General features: G+C 40.8%; 1 protein-coding gene across 1 annotated transcript in view; it reads left to right on the top strand.

Annotated features, from left to right (window-relative positions):
• The first annotated feature begins 925 nt into the window (after nucleotides 1–925).
• Nucleotides 926–24,596, top strand: part of LOC306869013 (cytohesin-3-like) — a 49,343-nt gene continuing 25,672 nt past the window's right edge. The window contains exons 1-2 of the mRNA XM_079415550.1: nucleotides 926–1,200; nucleotides 24,452–24,534. Of these exons, the coding sequence (XP_079271676.1) occupies nucleotides 1,182–1,200; nucleotides 24,452–24,534 (102 nt within the window). The 5' untranslated portion in view covers nucleotides 926–1,181. The remainder of the gene's footprint in view (nucleotides 1,201–24,451; nucleotides 24,535–24,596) is intronic.

Below are 24,596 nucleotides of genomic sequence, written 5' to 3'. Positions count from 1 at the left end.
CCTGTATCAATAGAGGCTGCATTTTTTTGGTTTTCTTGAGAATAAATGTATAATTATTACATTTAAAATTGTATAACCGGCCTATGCAACATAAATAGTGCATTAAAATCCTCTATATATGTGACCCTGGAGCACAAAAGCAGTCTTAAGCAGTCGCTGGGGTATATTTATAGCAATAGCCAACAATACATTGTATGGAACAAAATTATCCATTTTTCTTTTATGCCAAAAATCATTAAGATATTAAGTAACGATCATGTTACATGAAGATATTTTGTTAATTTCTTACCGTAAATATATCAAAACTTCATTTTTGATTTGTAATATGCATTGCTATGAACTTAATTAGAACTATTTTAAAGGCGATTTTCTCAATATTTCGATTTTTTGGCACCCTCAGATTCTAGATTTTCATATTTTGATCCTAACAAACCAAACATCAATGGAAAGCTTATTTATTCAGCTTTCAGATTATGTATAAATCTCAATTTAAAAAAGTTTTGAGGTCCAGGGTCATATATCTGTTTTCCCTCAGTATCAGAGCTACAATACAATGAATGAAGAGATAAACGAGTTCTACTAAAGTGAAGGCTTGCCTTATGAATATTTAATTACGCTATGCGACGTTTGTCCTGATTGGCTGAAAGGAAGGCGTTTGTAGGGCGACAAATTATTGGCTAAATACTTTATTTTGATCTCTTTTAATGTACTACGTATCTTCTTTTCTGCTCGATGTTTTGTCAATATTATATGTAAAACAATTATGCAAGCAAAGCACTTTGAAATTGACTTCTGGGAGCTCATGAATATTAAGAACCGGCTTCAAGTCGGTTACCAAGCAACGTCAACATTACCTAATTAATATTCATGACGCAAGCCTTTGCCTTAGTGGGATTGGTAAATTCGCGTGAAAGGGGCGGAGCGAGATGCCCGTGTGTCTGGAGCGGAGCGCTTATTCCGCTGGATGTTATTGATCCAAGCCAGAGAATCAGGGCTGTATCCTTCATTCGTCCTGAAATACATCGGATTTAAACGAGGATTGAGATAGAATATCAGTTTCTGCCGTTTAATATTCCGCATAAAACAGGAGCTGTTTGTAAATACAGCATATAAAAGCATACATCTGTGTCTGGAGCGCCTTCTCATCACAACATTTCATTATTTCGCATTCATCAGCAGATATGGACGAAGATAATCAAGGTAAGACCACCAGGTTTATGTGGATACATGTGTGATCATGTTATGGGTTAACATGGCATTAGACACAGATGTGATCAAACAGCACTGCATTCATTGTTTATGGCATTTATTAGCCATAAAAACATTAGCATGATTCATTTTGTCTAATAACAAAAACACTGATATCTGTGCACACAGTTTTTATGCTTGTTTTTATTTTAAGGCCTGAAAAAGTATGTCTATGTCTTTCAGATATAAAGACAGTCATAACTTCTTACACCGCTCATAACAGCAAAGCTCCAAGACTCATACCTCATATAATCTTAATATAATCTACAATTAGTTTCATTCTCAGAAGTGAACTGCAAATATGACCCTGGATCAGCATGTGAAGCACTGCTAGTCAAATGAGAAACTTCAGTGGCTGTAGGTGCAAAGATCAGACTGCATGATGACCTACATGCCAGTGTTTGTTAAGAGAGACCGTGAGCTGATACGTCTATTGATTTCATTTAGTCAACAAAATATTCCCCAAGCTCCTGCTTTCCAAGTAGGACACATATATCCTGCACTTTCATTTTCAACCACAGAGACACATGAAGCAGAGCTATATGGTTGAGTGATGCGTTAATGGTGCATTAATCTACTCAAATTCGATCAGATTTTTAAGAAGTGATGAAGATCTGTATTTTAATTGTTTTCTGGAGAAAATACTAGGGATTTGCCTACTAATAATAACAATTATTATTTGAATTTAATTCTTTTGAAAACTGGATGAGAACAAAGCTTGTCTTCCGTAGAGCTGCTTTATAGCTGAATCGAATTTGTTTCATAATTGATTAATTTTGCATCATCGACACTGAAATGAATCAATCAATGAACTGACTCGAGCTGAGTAACGCCACTACTGTCTTCAGTAGAGCTGCTTATAGCTGAATTGAACTTGATTTGATTAACTACTGTTATTGAACTGAACTGAGAGGAGCTAAATAATTACACTGTTGTCTGAATTTCAGTTTGCCTCATATTTCACATCTGCATCATTTTCCTGTTTATTACTGTGAAGCTGCTTTGAAAGAATCTGTATACAGTGCTATAAATAAATAAATACGGTGACTGAAACCATTAGGTAGTTGTGGTCTGGGTGGTTTCTTATTGACCAAACCAAGATAAAACAGCCCGTCTCTGTAATATTTTGGTTTCTGGCTTGAATCCCTCCTGCCCATTTGACCATTTTTTGATTTTGAGGTGTTTGGTTCTTTGAACGATTCCCCATCATGAAGCTAATCCATGGATATGAGTGCATGTGTAGTAATATTGCAAGAGATGGTCTTCTCACTACAAAAAAAAAAACAGATTAGCATATTCAAAGCATATGCTCAACGTAATCCTTCCCCACAATGCTGTGGGTTCACACTGATGACTAGCTAACAGTCAGACTGGTGTTCTGTCAGAGAAGCGGCTGTAGGCTCGTCTGAAGTGGAGCAGCAGGCAGACTGGATTAGATTCAGGGAGAGCTGCTCTATTCCATGCTGCTTCTTCTGCTACCACTGGGGTCCCTGCTGCGGTGACGGTAATCAATGCTGTGATCCACTGTGGGAGATCCCACTCTGGGCCCACCATTGAATTGGACTGGACCGAGAGGCAGCACCTTGTCACATGCACACTACTATGAATTATGATTGCTGAGAAGTAAGATCATTTGAAAATAGCAATGAAAGAATGTTTTCATGACTCGCCAACAAAATAGGGTCTCTTAGCAAATAGTAACCGTGTATAGGATTTTAATCTTTTTGTCACGTTAAAAACACTGTTTAACAACATTAACAAACTATACAAACCCCTACAATTATGTGGTTGAGGCTGATGTGAACAGTCAATGTTAAGAGAATGTTAATAATAATAATAATAATAGACACTGCCAGTCAAAAGTTTGAGATGGGTAAGATTTTTAATGGGTTTGGAAGAAGTTTCTTATGCTTATCAAGGCTGCATTTTTTGACCAAAAGTACAGAAAATACAGTAAGATTGTGAAATATCATTACAATTTAAAATAACTGTTCTATTTGAATACATTTGAAAAATGTTATTAATTCCTATGATGCAAAGCCAAATTTACAGCATCATTACTCCAGTCTTCAGTGTCACATGACCCTTCATTTTAATATAATTTAATATCAATATCGGAAACAGCTGTGCTGCTTTTATTTGAATCATGTGATACCTTTTTTTGTTTTATATTCTTTGATGAATAAAAAGTTCAAAATAACAGCATTTATTCAAAATAGATTCAAAATTATTATTTTTTTTTCTTTAAAGAAAGAAAGAAAGAAAAACATTTAAACTTGCCCCCAAACTTTTGAAAACCAGAGTAAATAGATTACTTAAGTGGCTTCCTATTGTGTAGTAGAAAGGGTCCAAATGATGTGAAATGTGGGTGTTCATATTATACAATTTATCCAACATATCTGATACATATCTCACTGGGGAAAAAATACATGCATACATACAATTAGGGATTTGTGCATGTAATGTTTTAAAAAGTATGATATAATTGGACATCAAAGTGTACATATTCATAGAAAAGTGCTTTAGAGAATCTCATTAGTGATGTTTTTTAGGTTTGCTTGGCTCATGCTTAGAACTTGATTCATATCTACAGACCAGGATATTAAAAAGAAATTGGACATTTGTGATTTGGACCAATAAGCAAGCACTCTGCAAGCAGCCATCTAGCTCTAGATGTTTTTTTTGTTGTTGCTTAAATTGCCAGTTAAATTGATTATGATTTATGTGTTCCTTCTCTTCAAAGCAATCAGAAAATGCCTTGGCAAAGTTTTGCATGGGTCAAGTACTCACTTCTGATGTAGATTTGGTTATTGAGTTTTCATATGCATTCACGTTCTTCCCTTTTGAGTGAGATCCCTGAACCATTCCTATTTTTGACCTTGATGTAGCTGAAGTTGTCTTTATGCCAAAGAGATTTAAGCGTTGCGTCAAAGTCTAGTGCTTATGCCAGCTAATGTCATAATATGACATTTGAAGTGACACAGTCATGTTCTGCTGAGTGGAACTCAGTGAGTAAGACAGTGAGTCTTTGTGCTGCAGGGCATTGGGGTGTTTCTCTAAGCATGATGTATGTTTCATTAAGCCACATGACGTCAGCAGAGAAACCACCAGCAGGGCAAGACTATGAAATAACATCTGTCTACACCTCACCCAGCAGTGATTCACATCCATGGCTCTGAACATGGACTGGTTTTGAACTCATCTCTGTTGCAGAGATGGTTAAATGATGTGATAAATCATAACAAAGTTTGGCCGTACATGTACGTGTGCAATGTCAGCATAGTTCAAATGTTATTCAAGCCTGACAGAAGTTCTGTGCCAAACTGTCTATTGTCTAAATAGGCAACTAGTCAAGGGGCCGTTCACACAGAACGCATTTTTCTGTTCTGATTCACTACTTTTCCATAGTTTTTCTATGTAAACATGCACTGCACAGATGTGTATCAAGTTGGGGGCTGTTCACACCGAATGCATCTTTGCATCTAAAAACACGTAGAAAGATGTTTTAAAAAAATTAGAGGGGAAAATGCCTCCTGAGCAAACTAGTGCAAACAAAAACTTGCAATGCTTGCCCCGCCTCCAGGTTCTTCTGATTGGTCCACTGTTTTGGAACTGACATTGATGAGCAACGCTGCATGAAAAAGCTGAAATTCTATTAACTTGACACGGCATCTTAAAAACACAGCACTCATATGCGAGGCACTGCAAAAGATGCTCATACACATCTGCCTAGTGTGTGTTTACATATAAAAACACTAGAAAAGTAGCACATTGGAATGAAAACCCGTGTTCTGTGTGAACAGCCCTTTTAAAGAATTTCAACTTTTACAAGCAGCGCTGCTCATCAGTATCAGTTCCAAAACAATCAGAAGACCACGGAGGCGGGGCAAGTGTTGTGAGCTTTTCATTACAGCGGCTAGTTGGTATGGCAACTGTTTTATTTGGCCTTGTCCCAAATGGCACACTTCATTCGCACTTACGGTCTTGCGGACTTACAATGGCTGCCGCATGCACATGCACTGTACGGTGTCCCATTCATCATTTTAGCATGCCCTCTATGGCAGACTTCTACCCGACAGCCAAAGCAGCATTACATTCACGAAAGCGTGGAGTCAGAGGCAGTTTAGGGTGTGATTTGGGACAGGGCCTTTCACGGCATGGCAGCAAAAGCATCTGAAAAGTGCATCTCGAGACCCTTGCATTCTGTGCTGCGCTTTAAAAAAAAGATTTTTTTTTTTAACTTCAAATCACTATTAATTGCAAAAGTTTGACATTACTGTGTCGCTAAGCTAATTAACAGAAATCCTCTAATAAACTTGCATAGCATGCACAAATATTGAGCAAAATAGTCTGTTTTAATTTTAAAATAACTTTTCAAATTGTATATATCATAATATGTGTGACATATTATAGGCTTTATTTCAAACGTTTTTTCTCAAATTCTTCAGTTATCAAACATGCAGTTTTTGTGGCCTCAAATTTTTTGACCACATATCAGTACTTTCAAAACTAATTTGTGACAGTGGACAACCAAAACAGTGATTAAAATCTCCTGTCCTGTATAAATATACGTATATTTTAGGCTGAAATTCTCACAATTCTCACTTTTAACTAGCATGCATATTACTAGCATTTTGGCTGTTCGCATTTACATTTATATTTAGTTATTTAGCAGACGCTTTTATCCAAAGCGACTTGCTGTTTATTGCCATAACACAACTGAATGCTGTTTATTAGTACTCATAAAGCGCATATCAATACCTTATTCTGCATGACCATGAATGAATGAATGAATGATGCATTTATATAGCACTTTATTGTGTATTGCTGTACACCCAAAGCGCTTTACAATCATGTGGGGGGGTCTCTCCTCAACCACCACCAGTGTGCAGCATCCACCTGGATGATGCGACGGCAGCCACAGGACAACGGCGCCAGTGCGCTCACCACACACCAGCTACAGGTGGAGAAGAGAGAGAGTCATTGAGCCAATCAAGTGTATAGGGATTATTAGGAGGCCATGATAGACAAGGGCCAGTAGAGGGAATTTGGCCAGGACACCCCTACTCTTTACGAGAAGTGCCATGGGATTTTTAATGACCACAGAGAGTCAGGACCTCGGTTTAACGTCTCATCCGAAAGACGGTGCTTTTTGACAGTATAGTGTCCCCGTCACTATACCGGGGCGTTAGGACCCACACAGACCACAGGGTGAGCACCCCCTGCTGGCCTCACTAACACATCTTCCAACAGCAACCTAGTTTTCACTGGAGGTCTCCCATCCAGGTACTGACCAGGCTCAACCCTGCTTAGCTTCAGTGGGCAACCGGTCTTGGGCTGCAGGGTGATATGGCTGTGACCATATTTTAGATCCCTTAATCCGACCACATACCTAAACTTAACAACTACTTACTAACTATTAATTAAAATATTAGAACAAGTTTATTGAGGAAAAAGTTGTAGTTAATCATTTGGGTACCACTTTATTTTAGGGTCTCTTAACTAGCTTATTAGTATGCATATTACTAGAATATTAGTCATTTATTAGTAGTAATTAAGCACATATTAATGCCTTATTCTACATGACCTTATTCTGCATCCCTAATCCTACCCAATACATAAACTTAACAACTACCTTACTAACTATTAATAAGCATTCTTATTGCTTCTTTGTGAAGGATACATGCAATGCTGCCTAAATAATTTGGCCAAAACAAAGTATCTTAGAATGTAGTCTGGCAGCTCACTGGTGTTTGGAACAAGGCTGACTAAAATCCTTACATTTGTCATCAGCAAATGCAGCAAGCAAGATGGCACATGGAAATATGATTTGTATACCCTTCAATCTAACATTTTAAAATGTCTTACCAATTTAACTAGGACCTCTCTGTTGGTCCAGAGATTCCTCTGAATCTAAATTAGCTCATAGTACAGGGTTAAAATTTAAGAATGCAAAAATTAGAAACACATTTGCACAAACAATACAGCAGTTTCAGGAATTTAGGTTGGCGCAAGGAAAACTGAAGACTCTTTCACCCCCTCATAAAGGAAACCAGACTGCAGACGAGTCTCTGGAGTGTTGGAGCATGTGGCAAAATGCATTCCAGCGATGGAGAGCCACTCTTTTGAAGAGCAGTATTTTTCACTGATGCTGGAGTAGAGGTGAAGGGGAATAGATTATGTAAGGGATCTCAAATTGTTTAAGCCAATGAGGGATCAGGAAAAGGTGTATCCAGTGGTCTTGGACAACAGGTTTCATTCTCTCTTTCCTCAAGCGTGGGCTTCAACTCTCTAGCGTTTGTCCTCAGAAAGAGGTTATTTAACAGAGGTTTGCTAGAGGAACAAAATGTTCTTTGTCGTGAACCTTTGGGAATTACAGTTTTATCATTTGATTGTCATGGACTACACAACCAGTGACATCATTTTCTCGATGTCTAGCAATTCAAATACTCATGATTAAAGCGATAATTCACCCAGAAATTCTAATTGATTCATCGTTTGATCAGCCTCCACCTGTATTAATTTCTTTCAGCTGTTGGACACAAAAGAAGATATTTTGAAGAATGTTGGTGACCAAACAGTTGACGGTAGCCACAGATTCCTTATTATATAAAAATACTGTGGAAGTCAAAGGCTACCATTAAATGCTTGGTTACCAAAATTCTTCAAAATAACTTTTTTTGTGTCGAACAGCTGAAAGAAATTAATACAGGCTTTATATGCTGAATCTTGCAAAAATCCCATAGACTTACATTGAAGGAGGGACCTGGGTCAAAAAAAATGAATATCAGACTCAAGTGTGGCCTTATGCACATCTTAAACTTCCTACTTCCCACTTCTAAAGTTGTAATTATGAGTTTGTCGTGTTCAAGAACAGAAATCATGGTGGACAGCCTATTCATTCATGCCAGTTTCTTGGGGAAATTTTATTAAAGCCAACAGGTATAGATTAGAAGATATTAAGTCAATAGCTATCCAACAAATGTAGCATTCCATTCATTGGTAGCCATATAAACATTCACAACGCTATCTAAATTATCTCCGGGTATCAAAATTATCTCTGAATTTCCCAATTGTAAATATGCTTAGGAAGGCCGTTCATGTTCAATTTCTGACTAGGAAACTCCGATAGCACATGAAGGAAGCATAATTTCTCCGGCCAACAAGTAATAAACAACTATTAACCAATCAGAACACCCTAGAAACTGCATAGCAACGAATATCTTGGGGCAACAAGTTATAACCAACTTCGCTATCTTCGTTATCTTCGCTTTATAATTGTAGCATCGAGTTTTGTGGGGCAATGCTTCTGACAATGTCCTCAGAAAATCTAAAAATCGAGTTATTAACTGCAGGCTACTTTGTGTAATTCAGTTACATTCTGTTTGTCTGTATGCAAACGATGCTGGTTAATGATTATTGTTAGTCGAGCATTTCCTTTGCAAATAAGTATGCGTCCATGTGCTGCTTTCCCTGGGTTTATGGGGGATTTCTGTTGGCGATGCACATTTAAGAGGCTGCATCATTCAAAATTCATACTGTTTGACACGCAGCTCCACAGAGATATGTGTTTGTGTGTGTGTTCAGTCACGTTTGGCCTATATATATGGGTCTTTTTATAGTACATTGTTGGTTTGATGAAGTATGCAAAAAAAATAATTCTTCATCAGCGTCTTTTCAACCATTTGACAATCAGCTCTACATGATCTGCCAGATGTTTGTATGTGTACACATGTTGTTAAAAACTGAGAGGTCATATATGTATAGGTTATCTAAAAATAGGTTAGAGGTAGTGACCATAGCCCAGTTCTTGCAGTCTTGTCCTACATACTGTGTATGTATTGTACTTTTACAGTAACTAGGAAAAACCCCCCCCAGCTGAACCTAACCTTACTCAGTATTTTCTTGTGTAACACTGTAAGTACACATACTGTAAAACCGGCCAGATTTTTGTTTAAATGAAATTCTCACTAATAACTAGTTGCTTATTAGCATGCTTTTTACAAGTATGTTGGCCGTTTATTAATTATAAAACACATATTAATGCCTTATAATATGACCATGTTTTAGCTCCCTTAACTTCTACCCCATACCTACCTTACTAACTATTAATAAGCAGAAAATTAGGAGTTTATTGAGGGAAAATTTGTAGTTAGTAGTAAAAATTGGACTATAAAATATAGTGTGACCATTAGGGTGGATATAACGAAAAAATGGTAACCTATGTGCTTCATGTGGTAACATCTAAATAAATGAAATGCATTCAAATCAAAAACATTATGTAAGATTACTGAATCAACCTAAATATATGAATTCGATTACACCAGCACAACCGAACTGTGTCATTTCAAACTCGTATTCTGCATGCATTGAAAACAAAACGATTATGTCTTTTAATTCATAGTGACCACCAAAATGACAGAAAAATTACAAAGAAAGAAAGAAATGACCATTAAACTAGTTTGTGTTAGTTGTGCACTATATCCCAAGCCCTCTGAAGCCACACAGTAGCTTTGTATCAGGACGCAGATATACTGTAAGATGCCTCTGATCATCTTTCCCTCCAGTGAACCGAACTGAAGAAGCGGATCAGTGAGTGGATTGTCTTTCACAAATCGAAACTCAAAATGAGTTCAACGCATTGACTGAAGCTATTCATTTGCAGCGATTCTTGAGTTAACAGCTCACTGGAGGTCTGGCCCTGCTTGCAACAAACCCTTAAGCTCAGAAAACCCATATTAATTATCATAAACAAACTATTATTGCAGGTTTTCTTACCTGGCTTCTGCTTTTCATTTTGGAATATAGCATATGGCTGGACTGCTTTAATGGTGTTTTTGTTCTATTGCATCATTGAACTGAGCAGGTTTGTCCAATCTCCACATCAGATATGTTCCGATTGGCTGTGCATATTGGCACATCTTACAGCAATTTCATATTCAGTCTGGACAGACAAATTACCTGATGCTGGAATGTGTCTGGTTCTGATCTAGAGTGAATGAGTTCAACAACCCCAGCATCTCTGTGTATAATTCCCTGTGGACACGTTTGAGTAAAGTGTAGCTGGTTAAATGTGTCATAGCTCATACTCCTGACAGCTGCTCTAATATTATTGTATATAACTTGATGTGCTCTGCTTACTGGGTAATCGTCATAAATCATTAGCTTTCAAAAATGCATTTATGTCGTTGACATCTGAAGCAGAATGTGGAATTACAAACTAAGATTCCTTGATTTCTTAATAGATTAATACATTTCCCCGTATTTCACAACCTCTTCCAGGTAGCTAAATGATTTCACATTTCTTTCCAAGCATTTTTATGAAATGAGGATTTAGGTTCACGTAAAGTTGTAAAGTTCACACAACTGTAATAAATCGCACATAATTTATAATAATCCATGGCATTTCTCTTTCAAAATGTTTTGATTTGTGTAATGCGCCACCTTAACTGGTATATGTTATTGTGTAGCACACCATTTTTCTTGTGCTTTGTTACAAAAACTATTTTTTGGGATCTTTTCTCATAACAGAGTTGAAATAATAAGGTTAAGGTCAAGTGTAAAGACTGTAAGAAATACTTTTCTCTCTGCATGTGGCCAAAAATACATTAAACTGTTATTGATGGGCTGTAACGGTTAAAAAAAATAAGTAGGGACCCATGACAAATTTGACATATTCTCAGAACACATTTAGAAATAAGTAAATATTTAAAAGGCTAATGTATGTGTAAGTGTAACGTATCTGTTTCTGTTTAGTTTCCTTTCTGCCCATATTTGGTTCTTCCTGTTTTAGTTCATGACCCAGTTCTGTTAATTAGTTATATGCATCACCTGTGTTTGATTAATTATCTAGTTTGCTCCTTTGTTTCCTGTTTCTTTATAAGTCCTCAGTTCTGCCTTTTATGTTTGTCGGATATTAAGTTTATAATGGTTTCTGTGAGTTGATGCTAAATAAATATATATTTTGTTATTCGTCGTTGTGGGCGCCGATTACTACAACCACCAACCGTGACAGAATATCCGACCATCACAACAAAGGACAGGACAACAGCAATGTCTACGGCTGAGAGCAAGCTGTGGGGTTTGCGGCAGGCTGGTCGGAAGTTGGAGCGGTATGTGGAGGATTTTGTTGAGCTTGTTCACCAGCTGAGCTGGCCTGACGCTTCTTTGGGTGCGTGCTTTCTGCTGGGGCTGGACAGCGAGACTATCCGATGTGAGTTTCCCGATTCCGATTTTTCCCTGGTCGAATTAATTAATCTTATTTTATTTTTGAATGGATCAATCTTCGAAGTTGAGGAGGTGAAGGGTTTTCGGTCTCGCTGCCCAGTCTCCGCTGAAGCACGTCCCGTCGCGCCAGCTCACCTTCCGCCAAGGACCTACGCATACCGTGCCAACGGTCCGATCCGCCTGCCCAGTTCCAATCGTCCCCTTACCATCAGTAGCACTGGAAATGCTCTCAGCCCAGTTCCGCCGTACACGGCGATGAATGTTCCGCCCGCGGCGAGGAGGAAGCCACCGAAAAGGGCGATGAACGTTGCGCCAGCTGCGGTGAAGAGGGTTCCGCCGCCTACGCCTCAGGTTAAGGACAGGGGGCTATTGGATGAGGCTCTTCCCCCGGAATTCTCGGCTCCCATGCTCACGCCAGAAACTACTCCTCACCAGTACCATCCAGTGCCTGCTCCTCGCCAGTGCCATCCTGTGCCTGCTCCTCGTTTGTGTCCGCCTATCCCCGCACCTCGCAAGAGGGTCCCGTCCAGCCCACCTGAGTTCCCGCTGGTCCCGTCCAGCCCACCTGAGTTCCCGCTGGTCCCGTCCAGCCCACCTGAGTTCCCGCTGGTCCCGTCCAGCCGTCCTGAGTTCCCGCTGGTCCCGTCCAGCCGTCCTGAGTTCCCGCTGGTCCCGTCCAGCCGTCCTGAGTTCCCGCTGGTCCCGTCCAGCCGTCCTGAGTTCCCGCTGGTCCCGTCCAGCCGTCCTGAGTTCCCGCTGGTCCCGTCCAGCCGTCCTGAGTTCCCGCTGGTCCCGTCCAGCCGTCCTGAGTTCCCGCTGGTCCCGTCCAGCCGTCCTGAGTTCCCGCTGGTCCCGTCCAGCCGTCCTGAGTTCCCGCTGGTCCCGTCCAGCCGTCCTGAGTTCCCGCTGGTCCCGTCCAGCCCACCTGAGTTCCCGCTGGTCCCGTCCAGCCCCGCGCCTCCCGTGCGCCCTCTAATGTCCGCGCTGCAAGAGCGCCCTCAAGTGTCCGCGCTGCAAGAGCGCCCTCAAGTGTCCGCGCTGCAAGAGCGCCCTCAAGAGTCCGCGCTGCAAGAGCGCCCTCCTGCGTCTCCGCTGGTCCCGTCCAGCTCTCCTTCGTCTCCGCTGGTTCTATCCAGCTTCGCGCCTCCCGTGCGCCCTCAGGTGTCTGCGCTGCAAGAGCGCCCTCAAGTGTCGGCGCTGCAAGAGCGCCCTCAGGAGTCCGCGCTGCAAGAGCGCCCTCCTGCATCTACGCTGGTCCCGTCCAGCTCTCCTTCGTCTCCGCTGGTTCCGTCCAGCTCCGCGCCTCCCGTGCGCCCCCAAGTGCCCGCTCCTCCAGAGCGCCCCCAAGTGCCCGCTCCTCCAGAGCGCCCTCTAGTGCCCGCTCCTCCAGAGCGCCCTCTAGAGCCCTCTCCTCCAATGTGGCCCCCAGAGGGGAACTTTCCCAAAGAAATTTTGGGGGGGGGCCATATAGTCCCAGTCTGTGTGGCCAGGCCTGAGTCCTGAGTCTCCAGATCCGCCATGGCCTCCCGAATCTCCAGTCCTGCCATGGCCTCCCAAGGCTCCAGATCCGCCATGGCCTCCCGAATCTCCAGTCCTGCCATGGCCTCCCAAGGCTCCAGATCCGCCATGGCCTCCCGAATCTCCAGTCCTGCCATGGCCTCCCAAGGCTCCAGATCCGCCATGGCCTCCCGAATTTCCAGTCCTGCCATGGCCTCCCAAGGCTCCAGATCCGCCATGGCCTCCCGAATCTCCAGTCCTGCCATGGCCTCCCAAGGCTCCAGATCCGCCATGGCCTCCTGAATCTCCAGTCCTGCCATGGCCTCCCAAGGCTCCAGATCCGCCATGGCCTCCCGAATCTCCAGTCCTGCCATGGTCTCCCAAGGCTCCTTATCCGTCCTGGAGGCTCCCCTGTCCTATCCTGGTCCTGCTCCAGCCTCCAGGACGCCCGCCCCCCCCCTCCCCGATGTTACTGTTACGGTGCGGGACGCACCTTCCGGGAGGGGGAGATACTGTAACATATCTGTTTCTGTTTAGTTTCCTTTCTGCCCATATTTGGTTCTTCCTGTTTTAGTTCATGACCCAGTTCTGTTAATTAGTTATATGCATCACCTGTGTTTGATTAATTATCTAGTTTGCTCCTTTGTTTCCTGTTTCTTTATAAGTCCTCAGTTCTGCCTTTTATGTTTGTCGGATATTAAGTTTATAATGGTTTCTGTGAGTTGATGCTAAATAAATATATATTTTGTTATTCATCGTTGTGGGCGCGGATTACTACAACCACCAACCGTGACAGTAAGCTATCAGGTAGTTTTTATGCTGTAACCCAGGCATTTCCAAACATGTTTGTCAGCCAAACTGCTTAACGTATGTAAAGTAAGTTAATATTTAAATTATTTAAAGACATATTTGCATGGTTGTCTGCTGCCAGTTAAGGGTCGCATAAAAATCGGGTAGGATTAGGGATGTAGAATATGGTCATGCAGAATATGTGTTTTATAAGTACTAATAAATAAGTAATAAGTTAATAATAGGCATGCTAATAGACAATTAGTTAATAGTGAGAATTGGCCCCAATACTAAAGTGTTGCCTAAAAACTAAATTAAAGTTAATGTAATAATAAGAAATAATTTGTAAGTCATTGGGAGCCACGCAGCAGCTGTTGTCCCGACGCAACCATTTGTATAAACCATCTCAGAGATCACTGAAATGTGCCCTCCATTATCTTCATTTAAACACCTCTTGACTGGCCCAGTTCTCTTCCACAGCTGGACTTAAACTAACAACAGCCTCTCCCATAGTTTATAATTAAACCCCAAAGTCCCAAGAAAATTCAGGCTGAAGAATTTTAGTTCACAAGGAATGAATAAAACACAAATGTCAGAGCGACTGAAGAATGTCTTATGGCGAAATAAAGAGCTGCCAGGACCGGACGCTCAGTCCTCGTCGCCCACGTTTCAACCATAATAATGTGACAAAGTGATTTTGTCTTTGCATTCCCCTCTCATACAACAGCGTACACCCCCTTCCCCACATCCAGATGTGGTGTCTGGACAGACGGGGCCAATATAAACAGGCCTGTTAGGTGTCTAGCGGCCCAGTTTGTCTCATTCATGGCTCTCTATCAGACGGCTGGAATCAAGCTCTAAACTCATTTCCTGTCTGAGTCATCGCAGACCTCAGGGCGTTCAGAAAGAAGGTCTCACTGTCTCATCTTGATGCCCCATGCCACATTGCACCTCAGATTTGCCTTGATAGACAAGGAGATTTTATATTTGATTGGATTCCATAGAAGGAGATGCGAGATGAAATTCTGATGATAATCTGGATTTAATGGCGTCACTCAGAAATATTAACATCATTCAAAGCCACTGTATTTAACAGATACAAATTTAAGCCACAGCAAGGTTAGATGGTATTCAGACAGACAGAACTGTGGTTCCTCTGGCTTTAGTTTTGAGTAGGCAGGTGTATTGACTTAAAATCTGGTCCTTATATAGGTTTTTTGGCCAAGAAGCACCTACTTAGACAGGAAAAGATTATCCGGCATGTAAAGCAACCAACTACAGCTCATTATATATTTGACAGTGCTGGGTAGTATCTGATTATATGCTGGATTTCGTAAAGATTCCACTGGAGGTGAGCGTAATGAGAACCCAAATGCAGTTTTATTTAACTCCAAAAAGTGACCAAACAATAAACAAAGACTTGACTTGACTTAAAGTGACTTGAAATAGAGTTGAGTTGACTTGGCATGAACAGACTTGGCATAAACAAAAACAAGAACTCGCCAACAGAGGTACAGGGACAATACTCAATTTCAGACAAGGGCAACAGGAGGGCTATAAATACTAAACAATGAGGGTCACATGACAAAACCTACCAATGAGAACCAAGACACATGACTAGGACAACCAATCAGAACATGACATATTGAAAAAATGAACCAATAGCAGGATCACATGAGGGCAAGGTAACCACATGACTAGACAGGAACCATGACTAAGACAAAATAAAAGACATGAAAACAATAAACATAAACAAAACCCAAAATCAGCGTGACAAAACTGTACTTGTGATTGTATTACATTTTAAAATACTCGTAATCAGACTACAGTTTTTATTTTTACATGATTACATATTTCCTATATAAAGATATCCTATTTAAATTATTGTGATAAACAAGTTAGGTCAAAAGTAATCCAATTATGTATAAAGTAATATATTACGTGTTTTGAGTTTCCTGTTTGTCCTTATTTGGTTTGGTTCCTGTCCTCGTTATTAATTAGTCACCTGTTCCTTGTTATTTTCTCATTAGTCCCTTGTTTGGTTCAGTATAGCCCTGCTTTCTCCCAGTTTCTTTGTCCTGTCTAACGTCGTTCATAGTGGTTGTGTTTTTCCTTTATGGATTTATTAAAGACTTTGTTCGTTGATCATCTGCCTCCTTCGTACTCCTTTGAATTCCTTGCCTCGGCAACCAGTGGCATTACATTAATGTTCTACATTTTTTGTGTTTTTCATCGACATCTTCATCGACATCTTGAAATCAATGCAGTATTCTTTGGTGTAGCATAAACTCGATGGACTAAATCTGAAATCGTGTATACATTTCAATACAAAAATGGAATAAACTGATAGATATTTCGATTTCTTGCCACTAAAAAATCTGCAGTCCGCTACTTTGTTAACCTGACTTTAATTCCTTGTGTCCTGGTCTTGCTTTAATTTTCCTTTCAGACAGGAACTGGCAATCTAATGGCACACTTACATAGTTATCGTCCTCGTGAAAATCACGGTAGATGCTAGTAGGATGCAGATACGGAAGCCAATGCTGATGCTTTATGCAGCTGTTGTGAGCTTAAACTTTACTCACATTATTAACATAGATGCTGCAAGCGAGGACTTAACCAGCATGAGAAATCAGATGCAGGCAAACCACTAATTATATGAGAAACAGCACAGGGCCTCTGCCAAAAATACTAATCTAATTTGTGAACGGGAGCATGACACAGGATGAGCTAAAAATAGGGGCATCGGGATATTTTCTCATCTGCTAAAGGAAAAGGAAGCTTTCTTTTTAAAATCATTTTCCAAATGGACTCAAGATGTCAGCGTGAAATGCAGTCGATGAATAAGGCATTGTGAGGGTGCGAGGTTTCTTCTGGAGTGAGGGTTTATTGAGTTACGTGTGGAGTGGGTGAATTCAATCAACTTGGAGGTTTTGTTTGTGTTTCATTTTTAAATATTTGAAGCACCTTAAGGAGATACACACTGCGGATTTTCCTTCTTTTTCTGTGGAGTACTGTGAAAAAAACTGCTTCATGGAATATTAATACAGAAAAGACATGCAGATTGTAAAATCAGCTTTGTGGCAGGAAAGTTGTGTGTGAGTTGTGTTTGCTAAGTCAAGCATCACTGTCACAATTGCTTGTGGTTAGGGTTAGTGATTTAAACAAACTCCTAACCCTATAAGCACTTCAGCCGTCCCACACCATTTGTGCTGCAGACATGAATGATATTCCATTTTGTGTGGCTTGTTGTGCTGTTACTTTTCCAAATATGGTATTACCATGTGGATCATTAAAAAAATCCCTTAGACTTAGACTGAAGAAGAGTCTTGAGCCATATCAAGAGAACAGATTATTGCAGATTTTGGTGATTAATATCCATATGTGTTATAATGCAATTTAAAAAAAAAACTCAGGGCATCAACCGCCCGCAACCACACACAACACGTGTTTTGCACAGGTAAACAACATCTAGTTTTGCATTAAAATGTAAGAAATAATAACATATTAAACTAATGTATAATTTCTTAATGCAACTGTCAAAATAGAAATCTGAAAAAAAAATTGCTGAAACTTTTCCTTCTGAACAACAACAAAAAAAGAGTCACGATAGCATGTTTTCTTTGTGTCAGATGGCTTTCCCAGACTAATGATCTGTGCAGATTCACATATGGCAGTAACGGAGGCTGGAGTATCATCACCAGAATGAGCAAAACTCCAGATCTTTTCATCAGATTTAGCAGATTCAGAGGTTTTTGGGCTTGTTCTAGCCCCATAAGGGAATGGCCCATGAGCAAGTGACATTATGCATTTGCTCAAGACACTAACGCAAGCTAAATGTTAAATCAACATACTTCTTATGTACCTGTCCTCACGCTAAAACACCATTCTTTGCCACAGTTGTAACCCAGTGTAACCGAAATTGTTCAAAATGTAATAGTAAACACAAATATCCCCCTTTTCCCATCTTCCCACAGACATAATACTTACATAATAATATTCCAACATTGTTACGCTCCCCATTAAGTCTCATGCAAAGCATGCCAGAAATTACAGTTTCAGTTATGTCATCATACCTGAATCATTTTCAAGTAAACATTTTAGATCATTACATTAACTGGAAGCAAAGAAATAAGGTTTAGAAGAGAAACACAATTTTGTGGTGTAGATCACAAATAACAGGATTTAGTAAATCAGACAAACACTTTAGTTTTAAGGATCAATTATGTTGTTGCTTATTAGCAGCTTATAATATTGGCTGTTTATTAGTACTTATAAAGCACATATTAATGTCTTATTCTGTATGGCCAAATTTCAGATCCCTTAATCCGACCCCATAACTAAACTCAACAGCTACCTTACTAACTCGTCAAACACAACCGGACCGAGGGGCGTTGGGGAAGCGCCGACCCCAACAAGGAGATGCCTCTCTGGGCATCCCATCGCTCGAAAAAGACCCTGGAGCTTGTCAACCACAACCGGACCGAGGGGTGTTGGGGAAGCGCCGACCCCAACAAGGAGATGCCTCTCTGGGCATCCCATCGCTCGAAAAAGACCCTGGAGCTCGTCAACCACAACCGGACCGAGGGGTGTTGGGGAAGCGCCGACCCCAACAAGGAGATGCCTCTCTGGGCATCCCATCGCTCGAAAAAGACCCTGGAGCTCGTCAACCACAACCAGACCGAGGGGCGCTGGGGAAGCGCCGACCCCAACAAGGAGATGCCTCTCTGGGCATCCCATCGCTCGAAAAAGACCCTGGAGCTCGTCAACCACAACCGGACCGAGGGGTGTTGGGGAAGCGCCGACCCCAACAAGGAGATGCCTCTCTGGGCATCCCATCGCTCGAAAAAGACCCTGGAGCTTGTCAACCACAACCAGACCGAGGGGCGTTGGGGAAGCGCCGACCCCAACAAGGAGAGGCCTCTCTGGGCATCCCATCGCTCGAAAAAGACCCTGGAGCTCGTCAACCACAACCAGACCGAGGGGCGTTGGGGAAGCGCCGACCCCAACAAGGAGAGGCCTCTCTGGGCATCCCATCGCTCGAAAAAGACCCTGGAGCTCGTCAACCACAACCGGACCGAGGGGTGTTGGGGAAGCGCCGACCCAACAAGGAGATGCCTCTCTGGGCATCCCATCGCTCGAAAAAGACCCTGGAGCTTGTCAACCACAACCAGACCGAGGGGCGTTGGGGAAGCGCCGACCCCAACAAGGAGAGGCCTCTCTGGGCATCCCATCGCTCGAAAAAGACCCTGGAGCTCGTCAACCACAACCAGACCGAGGGGCGTTGGGGAAGCGCCGACCCCAACAAGGAGAGGCCTCTCTGGGCATCCCATCGCTCGAAAAAGACCCTGGAGCTCGTCAACCACAACCGGACCGAGGGGTGTTGGGGAAGCGCCGACCCAACAAGGAGATGCCTCTCTGGGCATCCCATCGCTCGAAAAAGACCCTGGAGCTCGTCAACCACAACCGGACCGAGGGGCGTTGGGGAAGCGCCGACCCCAACAAGGAGATCCCTTGATGTGTTGATATAAGCAACACATTAGGAGTTTATTGAGGGAAGTTTAAGTCTATATTTAGGGAAGTTCATTCCCTATATAGTGTTCCCAAAACTGTATTTAAACAAAATAGTTCATTTTATCTCATGTTATTTATTTATTTTTATAGAGACCATTATTTGCTTTTAGACAAACTGAAAAAAACATTTTCAATTAGACCAAAAAATGCATTTTTAAATAAATGGCATGGCAATTTCACAGTTATTTTGCTTGTTTGTTTGTTTATAGTGAGTGCAGTCCTGGAAACAAACTTAACTTGTCCTTGTTGTGTGGCTATAAATAAAGTTTGTGACTCATCATTGAAACCAGCTCAGATTCAGGTGCCACTCCCAATTGAGTGTAAACAGTCCCATTATGTCAGGTTATACTGATGATATCAAACTCTAGTGAACAATTGTGTCAGTATGAATAAAGTAATGAGGTAGCATCACACTTAACAATAACAAACATAATTTCAGCTACAGTGACTACATACAATAACATCCCCCTGCAAAACTTGACCATATTATGCTATAGCTGTCAGCGTGTTTTTTAACATTTTGCTATGCGTCTGCTAGGGTGTTGTGGGAGGTGGTATCACTGTATTACTACTACAGTTGCTGTAGTGTGTGCTGAACGTTGTTACATGTCACTGCGAATGCTGGGATATTCTAGGTGGTTGCTTGGCTATTATACAGTAGATTGATACTTCCTTAAATAGCAGTAAATCTAAATGCAAAGCAGATTGTCTTAACATTTATAACCATGTACCGTCTTCATTTACTGCCTCATGCAACATTTTAACAATCTGAACACTCATGATGATTGAATGCACTAAAGACAGGTGTCGTTTCAGAGCCGAGGTGGCTGAACTGGTTTTACCTGAACAGTTGGTCTGTATAAGTATGCAAACTATGTGTATAGTGTGTTTTGAGAGCAGCGTGTGTGGAATAAACGCAGTCTAGCTGACACATCGTGCCTGTATCAGAGTACTTCAGTTTCCCCAGGGAAATCATTCTTCTGACAGTTTCCAATGTGGTCCGCTTTGAGGAATGACTACTATGCCGTATAAAGAACAACTGACATGGGCAGAGAGTGATGGTACGTATATTGTGAGATTTAACATTGTGCTGTGTACTTACCAAGACACAGAATTATGTTTTTTTGTGGAAATGTGAGGTTTAAGTGGGTTAGAGCATGATAAGGAAGCTCTGTGTTTGTGTGGTTGCTATTGTTGCGTGCTGTAAGTCGTCTAATCTGCACGACAGACGGGCAGAGACATCCTCTCTATTGTCCCGAGGCAGTCCTGGACAATATCAGGATGTCAATCCTATTTCTTCATTAGATGTTCCCAGTCTCCACAAAGGACGTAGAGCTTGTGATCTGAACATTTCTCTTTTAAGCTGAAGTGTCTTTTTTGTATCCCAGCAGAAGCCACTATAAGTAACCCATTGGTAGGTTGATTCTGTAAAACTAGTCAAGTTATCCCGCCTCATAGCGCAAAGTCACATGACTTTTTCAGTGCATATAGAGGATTTTTTTTTCGGTAAATGTGGTTCAATCGTAGTTTATGCACTTTTTTTTTTTTATCGGATAAAAAGTTGATCCTACTCAAATGTGAAAATATGTGAAAAAGTTTTTTATGTGCATTTTAAGAATTTATGCGCATCTTGGCGTATCCATCCAGCATTTTTTATGTGATATTCCAATATGCACATGAAAATAGCTACTGTGACGTGAATGTTGGGTGGAACTGAGTGTTGCAGCTCTTGTAGAAAGTGTTTTTGTGCTTGGATTTGAGGAGAGCACAGCATTACGCAAGCGTTAAGCAGACTTAGCAGTCACAAGATGGCTAATATCTGAGTCTGGATGCGATGGGGATTCTTGAGCGAGGTTTAGATTAATCTGTGGACTGGTGAATTGGTTCACCTTTTGATCCCTTGTTGGAGGTGTTGTTCATGAGAGGCAGGGAATGAAATGGATGATGGGAATGAGGTTTATTCATATGTAGATCTGCCCTGTATCCATACACTGCTAATGCTGTGTATGTAGGAACCAACTCACATTTATCTAGTGAATATAACAAAAGTTGTAGATCATATGAGTGGTGTTTGCCAATCCAACAGTCAAAGGAGTTTGTTGAAATGCACTAATAAGTGCAGGTTCTAATGATGCACTGGCTGTATTTTGCTTAAACTGACATATATAATGGTATTTAAATTCACACACTTGACACGCCAACGTCACAATAAAGAAAGCACATGTTTGGCATGCAAGTTTCCTTTTCCCCTTGTTGGGTTATAGGTCATGTTTAATGCATTAGAGCCACAGTGATATCAAATTACCCTGTGCTTCCTGTGTGTGTGCGCTCACTAACACACAGTGAGGGTTTGTCACTGAGTCCAATAGGCCAACAATCGAAGACATTTGCCTCTTTTATTCCAGCATGGGAATTCACTCAGATGATGTAGGATTTCTGTGCTGTAGACGTACGTTTGCCTGTGGGGGATCACTCAATAAATGCTGCTTTATGCACGCAGTCAAAGAGAACCCAGAAACCATTGTGTGCAACCAGGACGTGGTTAGTGTAATCATTTTTGTCTTTATGGAAAACATTCATTGTTTCCATGAACCCTTGTTTTCTGAGTTCGCCGTAGCCGCAGTCACCCCACTATAGACGTCCCAGGCCATCAGAAAGCTTTGAACTAATGTTCAGTATCTTTTCATGTTTTTTGGCCTAGAAAGGGTTTTAGCAATTGACAACTGAATGTGAAGTGAAAATGGGAGATGAAATTCAAAGCAGCTTAGTGGAGTGATGCAGATGGGATTTCTCTTCCCAAGCAATGGATACAGGAAGCTGGCGGAGAGCAGGCGAGTGCTACAATCTGCTCCAACAGAAATACTGAAGTGACCTACTTCCTATGGCTCCTGAATGAATCTCAACCATCTTCACACAGAATCTGAGGAGCCTGATGGTGGACACTGCTGGTGTACGCTTTCACACATATTCTGTTTGAACACTTTTTGTCCAAATAATGTTCTTTAAATTTAACCAATATTTTGTCGTGTCATATTCATTTATTTTAGTCTGTTGCCAGACTGGAATGGCATATAATTGCAGTTTACAATAACGTACACAGTGAATATGAAAATCAGATATATAAAAGAGTATCCTAAAGCTTCTTTTTCATGTATTAGAGACTGGTTGAGATTATCTGTGCTTTCATTTCATTGCAAATGTAGTGGATATCAATTAGGACAATTAGTAATGGAGGAGCACAATAATGTAATGCATTGCTTTAAAAAGTAACGTTCCCCAACACTGCATTTCTGAAAACTTTCTTAACTGAATTTGGTTTTGAAGCTGACTAGATTAACAATGAACACAGCTCCATCTGAAAGACCTGTTTACTTGTTTATTGTGGTTTATTAATAGTATCCAATTTCCTGTGAAAGCATTTGCAAGGGAGACATTGTCTGTGTCTGCTGCTAATCACATACGGAAGTCATCACTGACATACACAATGAAGACATTTTACCAGATGCACGGTATTCACGTTTAAGGTTCATGGCACCCATAAACCATTCATGGAGTACTTGATGTATTTTAAATGCTTAAATGGCAAGATGTTTGATTGGCTTGTACTATACAATTTCCTGATCACCTACTTCCACCATGACACTTTGTTACAGTTGTGAATGACAGGGAAGTGACATGAAAATGCCAATACAGAACATACTTTTTAACAATCACAAAGAAGGTTCACATGTAACGCCTCTGACAATATATGATATTGCACGCACGCAGGTAAAGTCAGATACAGGTGGCTTCAATGAATGCTTCTGAACTAGTCACTGGGTATGAAACAATCATATCATAAAAGTTTCGATTTGCATGGTCATATTGTAAAAAGAAATACAAATACAACACAGAACAACCACTGAAAGATCTCTCTGTCAATGGAAACAGCCGCTAAAAGAATCAAAGAATCAAATTAAAACCTCTTTCAAAGAAAGTCTGTTCACTCGGCAGCCATATTTGCAATGTCTCCAGACAGCTATTTTGGGCATCCAAGACCAAATACTATCTGCTTGAATGGGTAAATCCTGATAAATTGAATAAATAAATGATAAATTATTACATATTTCAAAAAAGCAACAAAATCTGACATGAACTGCCCCATAAACATTTGCTATGCTCAAATAACAATAAAAAAACGTATATTTTAAGCTGAATGCACATTTGAAGTACCAAATGTGACTGTTCTTATAGCAGCCACAGCTTCTAACAGCAGCTGCAGTGACTTTACCAACTGGCGATTGGCTCTTTTGTTTAGAATGTGAGAATTATTCCTGCATATTGCGTGTTGCGTTTTTCTCCCATTCGTAAGCATTGTGAATTTTTGTATATCGAAAGTATTTGAAAGAATGCAGAAGCTGTTAGCTTCTGGGAATTGGAGAATTTGACTTCCTTAATGAAGCTTTAGAAGAAACAGAAACCATCACAGAAATTCTAATGGTTTCCACTATACATATCAAACATTACAAACCATCAACTATTAACCATTAAACCTATTAAAAAATGGTTTCCTGCAGTGTGTTTTGGGCCATATTCCATTAGGATTTTGTGGTTTTAACAAGCGACCAATAGAAGGTGACAAATCACCAAAGACTGTTGCAGTTTTCATAAAACCAATTCCCATTATACTCAGTAAAACCATTAGAAATTCTGTGATGGTTTCTATTGTTTGATTCACGTTTCTGCCAAGTTTACATCTAAACATGATCAAACTCTCCTACCTGTAACTTGCTAGTAATCCTCCTGAAGACCTCGATTAGCTGGTTCAGGTGTGTTTGATTACTGTTGGAGCTAAATTCTGAGATTGTGCCTCCCCTCACTTTTCAGATTGTTCATACGACCCTGGCTCTTTTTATGGCTATACTCATCAGAAGTCTGAGAAGAATATTTATGGAGGATCTCACATTCATATAGAGTCCGGAAATATTATGACTGGAGTTTGCATGCTCAGTGAAACATCTGACCCACATTATTGCTGATTTGAATATGTTATGCTCGTCTGCTCTTTAATGTTAAGACGACCACTGCTCATATAAACACATGTTTACAAGTGTCCTACCCTTGTGTTTTGTTACAGTCCCTGAAGATCTGTCCTTAGAGGAGAGAGACGAGCTGTCCAACATACGACGCAGGAAAAAAGAACTGCTGGATGATATTGAAGTGAGAATGTAGTCGAAAGAAAGAGAATTTGATGATGGAATGAATAAATAGTAATAGCTAAT

This window comes from Barbus barbus (assembly GCF_936440315.1).
Source record: "Barbus barbus genome assembly, chromosome: 4".
In the NCBI taxonomy this organism is placed as follows: Eukaryota; Metazoa; Chordata; class Actinopteri; order Cypriniformes; family Cyprinidae; genus Barbus; species Barbus barbus.
The sequence above is the reverse complement of the archived record's forward strand: the minus strand, read 5'-3'. Positions and strand labels throughout refer to the sequence as shown.